General features: G+C 45.2%; 1 protein-coding gene across 1 annotated transcript; it reads left to right on the forward strand.

Annotated features, from left to right (window-relative positions):
* Positions 1-616: 616 nt before the first annotated feature.
* LOC103145952 (trichohyalin) lies at positions 617-10,374 on the forward strand. The gene is made up of 3 exons (XM_007563623.2): positions 617-806; positions 1,057-1,833; positions 4,752-10,374. The coding sequence occupies exons 1-3, from the start codon at positions 758-760 to the stop codon at positions 10,292-10,294; spliced, it is 6,369 nt and encodes a 2,122-aa protein (XP_007563685.1). The 5' UTR covers positions 617-757; the 3' UTR covers positions 10,295-10,374.
* The last annotated feature ends 278 nt before the right edge of the window (positions 10,375-10,652 follow it).

Genomic DNA, 10,652 nt, shown 5'->3' on the forward strand with positions numbered 1-10,652 from the left:
ACTCTGAAACTCATTTCTGACGTAAAAAAAAAGAAAAAAAAGAGGAAGTGCTCTTCGGCTGAGTATTTTGTCTATATCAGACATGAAATGCAGAACACCCTCTTCGTTTTGATAAAGTAGATAAGATATGCACTTTACTGATTGAAATGGGCTTTAATCTATAAAACTTAGTGTAAAGCTATCCTTTATTGTCTCGGTTTGCGTGACTCTTTTCTCTGTGTAAGGGATTCTTAAACCACAGAGAGTTTTTGTACCAGTGCTAAGTTGCTGCTTCTCCGTCTTGTAGGGACAGGAAACAGAAGTTCCACATGTTCACCACAGAGCAGCTTCTGACTTCAAGTTGCAGAACAGCTCTCAGGAAAAGACATGCACATTTGTGCCTACATACAGAATAGCACCATTCTTTGGTGCATGCACAATTGCATCCATGAATGCACCCGTTCTTCAGCCATTGACCCAACTGCGCATTTTGCAAGCTTTTGTACGAGTGTTTCTTAAAAGCTCATGCTGCCACCTCCACCCCCTGGCTTCCTGTCGTGTTAAAACAGAGCATGTTAGAAAACCACAAACTGAGGTCATGTGACTCAGTAAGACTGCTACGATACGAGATCTCAAATCCTCTTTTCATCTCAATCAGTTGTCGGTTTGTGTCCGTTTTGTGTCACAATGACTTTAAAGAAGCTCTTCCGGTAAAAGTACACACAGGAACCAAAAAAAAAAGGGGAAGAGGAACAAGAGGAGGAAGGTGGACAGAGAGATGGACTCGACAGATGAGAACTGCAGTGCAGCTGCAGAGGCGAACGGAGGTGAGTTTACAGTGGATCTAGTTGCAGGGCATTGATATGAAGCTTGTACGTAGCTGCCAGTTGAAGGGTTTCAACTCTTGAAATTAGTTCAGTGATGCAGACGATGGACTCAATGATGAAAATCTAAATTCAGTACGTTTTGTGGTGGTGATCTAGATAGATGTCTGACTTTTGTCACATTTCTTTGTTCTGTGTCACTCAGCTTATCCGGTACGATGCACTGAGGAAGTACTTCTGCCTTTCTTCACAGATGAGAGTCTGCCGGCTGCCATGAACGTCCAACACCCTCCGGTCTCCCCGGGCACGCCACCCGCCCTCCAAGAACTCAGAGTGGTCCTGCTGGGCAGAAAGGGAGCCGGCAAGAGCGCCGCAGGGAACACCCTGCTGGGAGGAGTGGGCGGCTTCGAGAGCGGGAAGCCCACGGAGGAGTGCGTGAAAAGGCGAGCGGATGTTGTTGGCAGGAAAGTCACAGTGGTGGACACACCGGGCTGGGAGTGGTACTACCCACTCAACAGTACCCCCAACTGGGTGAGGAGGGAGACTCTGAGGAGTGTGACCCTGTGCCCTCCTGGACCCCATGCCGTGCTCCTGGTAGTTCGCTCCTGCGCTTCCATCACAGACAGCTACATCCAGGAGATAGAGGAGCACCTGGAGCCGCTGGGAAGGGACGTGTGGAAGCACACCTTGGTGCTTTTCACCAGGGGAGACGAACTGGGCCTGACCACCATGGAGCAGCGCATCCAGACCAGCGGCTCCGGGCTCCAGAGACTCCTCCAGAAGTGCAGCAGCAGGTACCACATCGTGAACAACTACAGCAAAGGAGACGGGACGCAAGTGAAGGAGCTGATAAGGAAGCTGGAGGCGATGGTGGATGGAAAGAAGGGAGGAAGGAGTCATCTGGAGCTGGACAACGGAGTCCTGTTGGGGCTGGAGGCGGACGGGAAGAGGAGAGCCAGGGAGAGGAGGAAGAAGCAGAGGCAGATGGAGGCGCAGATGCAGAGAGGGACCATCAAAGCCGCTCTCATGAGTAAGTCCTTCAGATTGTTTAATGCTGAAGAAGAGACTTCAAGAAACCATTGGATTACAAAATAAACTCTAGAAAAAAAACACTCTAATGGCCTCCATGTTGGAATGGCCACCATATATTCAGCTTTTCTGTAAATTAGACTTCAATGATGTGTTAAAACCTTGGTCTTCAGGACTGAAAAGATTGTATCTTGAGAATAGTTGTGTCATTTTTCTTTAAGTTTCATTTGAAAATCCAATACTGAGTTACTGCAACTCTAAGCTGACAGATCACACAAAATAAGACTTGACTCTAAGACCAATACCCACTGAAGTTTTTTCTGAAATAAGGGAACCTTCTTCATGTTTACATTTACATTCTACTGAAAAAAAAACAGCTTACAAATAATTGATGAGAATAAGAAAAACTAAAAACCAATTGCCTAATTCAACAGACTAAGCTTTTTTACAGCCTGTGTACATAATAATAGGGAAACACTTTATTATTTTCCAACTCCATTTCTGAGAATTGGAGCACACACAAGGGAGCTTTGACTAGTCCTCTCTTTGAACAACCTCATGATCTTTTCTCTTTAGCTCATCCTGTAAGTTTTCTAAAGGGTTTATGTCTGAGGACTGGAAAGGTGTTGGGTGAATGTTTATGTTGTGTCTGGTGAAGGATTTCTGGTTGACTTGTTTGACGTTTTTCCTGCCCAAACATCCAAGAATGACTCTTTTTAGATATTCATCCAGGGTCCACTGGTAAAAAAATGTTCTGATATTTCAAAGAGTTTGGCACTTTGTTTCTCTGACAAGGTGCCAAAGAGAAACAAGCCCACAACATCATGGATCCTTTGTTGTACTTAATAATGGGCTTTAATTGCTTTCTTAGAAATTCAGGGTGTAGTGCACACACTATAAGACTGGATTGTTTTTAGCTGGAAGTTTAATTTTAATTTAACTTGACCTAAGAGCACAGCTGCAGTAACAGTCCCAGGAGAGCTTTGTAAACTCCATGTTTACCTTTGTGATGGTAGGACAGGATGCTTCCCAAAGGACCAATAGGAATGTAGATTGAGTGTAATGATATGAAGGACTGGTGATCAAAACTGTTGCTCTTTGTGTCTCTGAGAGTGAGCGTTGTTGAAATTTCTTTTAAACTCCTTTATAGTTTTATGGGGGGGGCGAAATCTGTCCTCCCCCAGCCCTTATTGTTACAGTTCCAGGTGTTTTAAACTTTTCAGTCATTTAGACAATTTTAGGCTAAATGTTAATTTCCTGACTTTGAAATTCAACATACTTGAAAACATGTTCTCTTGTTTTTCCTATTTTGAGAAGTGTCAACTACATGTTAAGTATTACTCACAGAACTAAGAGGTAAAAGAGTTTAAATACTTTAAAAACGGAAGCTATAAGTAAAAAATGTTTTAGTTTCATTTATATTTAAGTAGGTACTTATTAAGGGAGTAATAGTTGTGACACCAGAGATTTTTGTCAAAAACATTTTTTTTGAACATGTTGGTGTTTGTGTTTGTCGCTCAGTGAATAAATTAAAAATATATATTTTTTAGAACGAGATTAGCAGTTGTAACCTAAGTATGCCCTGTCCTCACAAGTAACCAACAAACCCAGTCAACACTGTTGTGACTAAAATTATTACTGTTTATCGCTTAACCTGTCAGAAAGATGTTTCTTAGTTGAGTCCAAGTCTTGTGTTTTATATTTAAAAAAATGAATTAGATGTGCTTCTAGCCGAAATTGTAACCTATTGGTGATTCTTGTAAAGCTAAAATAGCATTTTAAGCTAGCCATTAGCCAGCTAAGTACACAGCCATCGTTTCTTACGGAGGTACCAACACCAGAGGGCGCTGTTCCTCACTCACTGGAGATTCCATCAAGAAGAACAGGGGTGCCCAAGTCCAGTCCTCGAGAGCTACCATCCTGCAACTTTCAGATGCATCCCTGCTTCAACACACCTGAATCAAATGAATGGCTTGTTATCAGGCCTCTGTAGAGCTGATCCCGGTGTGTTGGAGTAAGGATACTTCTAAAACTTGCAGGATGGTAGCTCTCGAGGACTGGACTTGGCCACCCCTGAAGTAGAAGAAGGCGTGTTTGTGGCTGCAGCTAGCATAATTATTTTTGCTCATGACACCCCGAGACCATCCCATCCTGTTCTATATCGCTGGTGTCAAAACCAGCTGTGTGAGTGCAATAAGTTTAACCGGTAGCAGCAACCAGAATGCTTAGAAACCTGCTGACAACCACTGTTCAAATTTCTCATATGGGAAGATTGAAGGTCTGGTTTAAAAGCTGATATCCCGCTAGGTGTTTTGAATTATGATGAATGTGAGAAACAAAGTGCAGGTCTGGCTGTTTGAACCTGTGTACTTGTTGCAGACTCCAGCCGTCCTGGAACTGAGCAGAACACCATGGGTGAAAATGAGTGAATACACATGCAGCTTTATAGTTTAGTTTTCAACTTGAGAGGGATTCAGAGTAACCTTTCAGAAGCAGAGTTGTCACCAGAGTCTCTTTAAATGGGGGTATAAATGTGCCCAAGGTGAGGTAAGCATGAATTACATGAGTAAATGCTGGTAAACCGGTGGAAAAAATGGGGGGAGTCATTTGATGGAAACAGTGGGAGGGATAGATGTTTCAAATTAACCACCAAAAACCAAGAAAAGGGGAGAACAACTCCCCTTTTATATTTTTATATTTTATAAACATATAAAATGTTTATATCCAGAAAACATTTTGCTTTCTGGATATAATGAGAAATGATTGCTAGCTGGAGGCATGGAAAGTTTACCCAATTGCTAATGTTTGACTGTCCTGCCAAACGAGGCGGACAGCAAAGTAAAATGCAAAAGTATGACACAGTGACAAAATGTCGAGCATAAACCACAGAGTAAAATCTGTTTATATCTCTCCCCCTAGGTGATGGACCCCAGGGTTCGGAACTGGATGCACATCAGTCCTTCTCCAAGGCTCCTCGGCGGCTCCCCGAGGTCAGACTGGTTCTACTGGGAGAGCGTGAGACTGGGAAGAGCTGTGCTGGGAACGCCATCCTTGGGAAAACGGGTTTCTTCGAAGCGGGAGCGGTGACGGAGGAGTGTGTCCGCCAGCAGGCGGAGGTGGCCAGGGTGATGGTGACCGTGGTGGACACGCCGGGCTGGGAGGCAGGAGTGGCCGGTGCCACCCCGGAGCGGGTCAAACGGGAGATCATGTGCAGCGTGGCCCTGTGCCCTCCGGGGCCTCACGCCCTGCTGCTGACTCTGAGGGTGGACACTCTGGTGAGGGCGGGTCACGTCAGGGAGCACCTGGAGCTTCTCGGAGAGGGTGTGTGGAGACACACGATCCTGCTGTTCACCCACGGCGACCAGCTCCGCGAGGGGGTGGACATCAAGCAGCACGTCCAGAGCGGAGGCAGGGACCTGCAGTGGCTGCTGGAGAAATGCAGGGGCCGGTACCACGTGATCGGCAGCGGAGACGGAGGAGGACGAGGCAGCGGGGGGTCCGCAAAGGTGACGGAGCTCCTGGAGAAAGTGGAAAAGATGGCGACGATGAACAGGTGCGAAGCTTTTTCCTGCGTGGTGCAGGAAGTTAGGGATCTGAGCCTCCAGAGGAACGAAAAGTTCAACCAGCGGCTGAAGGACATTATGGACAAGATGGTTCGTCAGGAGGCTGAATTGAAGAAGTTGAGGGACAGGGAGGTGAAGAGCATCAGGTGGTTCTTTGACAGGAAGAAGAAGGTGAAGTCGCCGGGAAAGGCCGATGTTCAAAGAGAGGAGGAGGACGATGAGGACAGACGGGTCGGTGAAATGAGAAACGACTTTGGCGATCTGGAGGAGAGGATGAGATGGCTGACGGAGGACAGAGAGAGGGAAATTCAGGACCTCAGCCTCGAAAACGAGAGGATCCGAGTGGCACTAAACCAACGGCAACAAGAGAAACACGAAGCAGAGCTGAACCTGGAGCTGAAAGAGAGGGAGATCGAGGAGCTGAAGGAAAGGACTGACGAGCAGCAGCTGAAGCTCCTCGATCTCGAACGCACCTGCGTTGAGTCCGAACACGAAAGGAAGCGACGGGAGGATGAAATCAGAGCAGAGAGACAGGAATGGAGGAAAAAACTTGATGAGAAGGAGAAAACTGTGGCGGTGCTTAAAAAGGAGAAAGAAGAGTGGATTGAACGGTTTGAAGCTTTACAAGTAAAACTGGAGCAGATTGAAACACACTATACTGATTCTCTAAGAAAGGAAGGAGAGAAAATCAGGGAGATGGCAGAGAGGGAGGAAAAACTGATGAAAGAGATGGAAAATCAAGACAAGCAGCTGGAAGGACTAAGGAGGAAAGCTGCAGAGGAAAAGCAGACGATGCTTGAAAACTTTAACATGTTGGAAAAAAGCATGGAGGAGCTGAAACTACAACACCAAAAAGAAATGGAGGAGAAAGAAACTCAGGTAAAAGACATAAAACTGCGGCATGAAGAAGAGATGACCACAAAAACTACTGAGAGTGAAAGAAACATTGAGACAATGAGAGTTCAGCAGCAACAAGAAGTTCATAAGACATTAAAAGAAAAAACAAATGACATTGAACGACTCAAGCAGCTGCACGAGGAGGAAATTAAAAACATGAGGGAAGAACAAGACAAACGGGTAGCACAGTTAAATGAGAAGTTTGCAAAAGAGAAAAGTGAACTTCTGGAGACAAAAAAAAGAGAGTTAGCAGAACTAAAACAAGCACATCTTACTCAGATGGAAGCAAAAGAACAAGAAGGTGAGAAAAACAAAGAGACGATTCAACTACAGCACAAAAAAGACCTGGAAGCACATGTTCAAGAGAAAAACAGAGAGCAGGAGGCCTTGAAGCTGAAACACCAAGGAGAAATGGCTACAAAAATAAACGAGATGGTTAAACTCATGGAGGAAAGAGAAGTTGACCGCAAGAAGGAAGTCAGTAAGATAGTCAAAGAAAAGGAAGAGGAAGTCAAAAAGGTCAGACAGGAATACACAGAAATACTAAGCAAGCTGGAGGGAGAGAGACAGAGAGAAAGAGAGGAGCTGAAGCAACAAATAGATGAAGGAGAGCAGGAAAAACAGAGACGGATAAAAGAGTTACAGGAAAAGTTTGCTGCCCAAACAGAAGAAATTAGGCGAGAACGGGCAAGCATGTCGCAAGATCTGCAGCAGAGTCAAAGAGAAACTGACGAAGTAAAATGTGAACTGGAAAAGCAAGTTGAAAGCAGGGCAGCAGAGAAAGAAAGGCACAAGAAAGAGTTGCTGCAAAAGGAGAGAGAGATTAAGGAAATGAAAGCGAAAATTAAAGAATTGAGAGAGACAATCCAGCAGAAAGAAAATAGAGAGAAGGAGCTTCTGAGTGAAATTGAAATCGGAGAAACAGAAAAAGAAAGAGACAAGAAAGACTTGCTGCAAAAGGAGAGAGAGGTTGAGGAAATGAAAGAGAAATTTAAAGAGTTGAGAGAGACAATCCAGCAGAAAGAAAATAGAGAGAAGGAGTTTCTGAGTGAAATTGAAAACAGGAAAACGGACAAAGAAAGATGCAAGAAAGAGTCAGAGCAACAGATAGAGGAAATGAAGGAGAAGCTCAAAGAAACAAAAGAGAAGATGCAGCAAACAGACGAAAGGGTGAAAGTCCTTTTAAATGACATGAAAACAATCGGACAACAACTAAAAGAAAAAGAGGAAGAAACTGAGGAGATGAAATTAACTGTTAAAGAAATGAAGGAAGAAATCAGAGAAAAGGAAGAGAAAGAACTCGTTTACCTGGAGTGTAAAAAAGACTCTGAGCAGAAACTGGAGAGAAAAGACCAAGAAGCTGAAAAGATGAAGGAGCAAATAAAGGAGCTCAAGCAACACTTGCAGCAGGCAAATGAGCAAAGAGAGAAAGACGGCTTGAGCAAGAAGAAGATGCAGCAAACCCTGGAAGAAAATGGCCGAGCGATAGAAAAGTTGCAACAGCACATAAAGGACATCGACGAGATTCTGCAGAGAAAGGACGAGGAGCGGGGCGAAATCATCCTGAACCAGAAGAAGGAGGCCGAGCAACGCCTGCAGGACACGGAGCGAAGGATGGAGGAGATGAGGCAAGAGTTTCTGGAAGACATGGAAAGCAAACTGAAAGAGAAGGAGATAGAGAATGAAAGCATCAAACAGCAGGCTGACTCCAGGGAGGCAAAATGGAGGGAAGAGCTGAAGAAGACAGAGGAGAGAGGAGTGAACGAGATAAACAAGCTTCTGGAGATCGTTGAGAAGAAGATGAAAGAAATAGCACAAGCAGAAAGATGTCTCGCAGAGAAAGAGGGAGAGGTCGACGAGCTGAAAAGACTATGCTCAAACTACTGCAAAGACATAGGCGAGTTGAGAGAGTGCAATGAAAAGTATACACTTAGTATAGCTGAGACACAGCAACGCCACGCAGAGGAAGAGAAGAAAATCGAGGCAGAAATGACGGAAAAGCTGCAGGAGAAAGAGCAAGAGCTCAAACGTCTGCTGCAAAAGGACAAAGACAACGAGAAGGAGCTCGTCCAGCTGAGGCTGACCATCGAGCAGACCAAGTCAGAGCTGAAAGAGCTCACCGAGAGAATGGAAAAGGAGATGACAAGCCTGATTCAGGAGTACGAGAAAGAGCTCAAAGAAAAGACGGAGAACATTGAGGCCGTCGCGAAGGAGAAGGAGAATCACGAGCAAAGTGTTCGGGTTGTCACAGAGAAATACGAGGAGAGCCAAAAGAGAGTGGAGGAGCTGCAAGAGCACAACGAAAAGATGAGAAAAGAGACCGAAAATCTCAGCATCAAGTGTGAGGAGATGAGGAAGAAGAGTGAGGAAGAGGTTAGGGAGCATATAGCAACATGTGAGGAGAAAGTAAAGAGCTTAGAAGCTGTCGTTAGGGAGAGAGATTCAGAGGTGAAAGCATTACAAGAAGCCAACAATAAACTTCTAGGAGATTTGGTAGAGATTAGAGCAAAGGAAGACAGGAACAAGATTCAGATAAATGAGCTGATGGAGAAACAAAAAGAGCAGGCAGAGAAATATGATGAAGAATGTTTAAACAGAGAGAAATTAGCCAAGGACAGAGAGCGAGCTGTGAGGAGAGAGGAAGAAGAGCTGAGCAAAAGAAGAGACGACCTCAGTGCAAAACAGAAAGAACTTGCTGAAATGGAGATAAAGTTGAAAAATCAAGAATCTGAGCTTCAAGAACTCCAAGCTAGGCTAGAGATAAGAGAAAAAGAAGCAGAGGAAATGGATAATCAAATGATAGAGTTGAACTTAACAAAGCAGGTTATCAAGAAGAAGGAAAAGGAGCTGGACGCTCTGCTTGGAGCACTGGAGGGCAAACAGAGAGAACTGAGCTCTCACGGTCAAGACCTCCAGAAGAAGGTCAGAGGTCTGAAGGATCAAGGGAAGGAGCTGAAGGACAGAGAGTGCTACCTAAAGAACGAGGAGCAGGAGCTGCTCAACTGGAAGTCAGAGCTGCTGGTGCAGAACGAGTACGTCAACTGCACAACGCAGGAGCTGGACGAGATTCGCCGGGATATGGCTTTGCTGAAGGAGGAGCTCCGTACCAGGGAGATGAAGCTCAAGGAGTCGCTCAAAGACATGAACAAATGGGAGCTGAATCTCAAAAAACGAGAGGAAGCTTTGGTCAGGAGGGAGCAAATGTCCGATGACAGCATTGACGAAACGGGGTCTTTCCATCTGTTGGCCGAAGATAACTTGCCTTTGATGGACCAAGAAGTCAAGGATGGGAGGGCAAAGGGAAGAGGGAAAGAGTCAGCCGTAGAAGATACTACTAGCCCCACAGAGACAAATGAATGTCACTTTGAAACACTCTTAGAAACACAACAGACTGAAGGAAACAAGAAGATCAGCAGTTTAAGGTCCCTACCGAACCACAAAGACCCGGGGTGCGACTTGAGAGTGATGGTCCTGGGAGAGACGTGGTCTTCTCGCTCCCCAGCCGGAGTCACCATCTTAGGCGGAGAGGCGTCCAAGTTCATCGGGTCCGGCTTCAGGCCCTGGAGAGGTCAGATAGCCGGGAGGCGCCTGGCGGTCGCAGAGCCACTGGGTCTGAAGTGGCGAGACGGACCCGATGCGACCGATTCGGTGCAACGGAAGAGCATCCTAGAAAGTGTCTCCTGGTGCCGCCCGGGCGCTCACGTCGTCCTCCTGCTCGTTCCCGCCTTCCTGACCTGCACGCGGAAGTACAGGAGGGCCGTGGAGGAGCACGTGGGCTTGCTCGGGGAGGACGTCTGGAGGCGCACGTTGGTGCTTTTCACCTGGGGGGAGATTCTGGGTGAGAGCGTGGATCAGCACATCCTGAGGAACGGGGAACTGATGGGGCTCATAGAGAGGTGTGGCGGCAGATACCATGTGCTGACGAGCAAACAAAACAACTCAAAGATCAAGGCGTTATTTGAAAAGATGGAAGATATAGCAGATTTAACTTTAGGAATGTGAGGACTGATTAATAATTATTGTTTTCTCGTGTATAATATGTAAATATGTTTGAATAAAAGTACCTAAAAGTCTAACAGTCTAATTTCTGCCACACAAACCTTTATTTAATACGTAATTCTGTTTCTTCTTACCTCAAATAAATTAAATGGGTCACACATTAAAATATTTAAGGATATAATTGAGGAGTTGAATTGACTGTCAGGTTAAAATTTTTAAGAAATCATAAATCCTGAAGTGCTAGAGGTGAAAAAAAAATCACTTTAGTAAAATACAAAAAACTGTAAAAACTGCACTTAACCGTGCTTTATTAACACCCTGTCTCCTGAATGTTTCATAAAGACTCATCATTCATTCATTT

Source organism: Poecilia formosa, unplaced genomic scaffold, assembly GCF_000485575.1.
Source record: "Poecilia formosa unplaced genomic scaffold, Poecilia_formosa-5.1.2 Scaffold149, whole genome shotgun sequence".
Lineage (NCBI taxonomy): Eukaryota > Metazoa > Chordata > Actinopteri > Cyprinodontiformes > Poeciliidae > Poecilia > Poecilia formosa.

Excerpts from the sequence above, each read along its gene's own strand:
- LOC103145952 (XM_007563623.2), top strand. The coding sequence starts at position 758 with ATGGACTCGACAGATGAGAACTGCAGTGCAGCTGCAGAGGCGAACGGA. Across the intron at positions 807-1,056 it reads AGCTGCAGAGGCGAACGGAG|ATGAGAGTCTGCCGGCTGCC; the intron begins GTGAGTTTACAG and ends CTTTCTTCACAG. Across the intron at positions 1,834-4,751 it reads CATCAAAGCCGCTCTCATGA|GTGATGGACCCCAGGGTTCG; the intron begins GTAAGTCCTTCA and ends CTCTCCCCCTAG.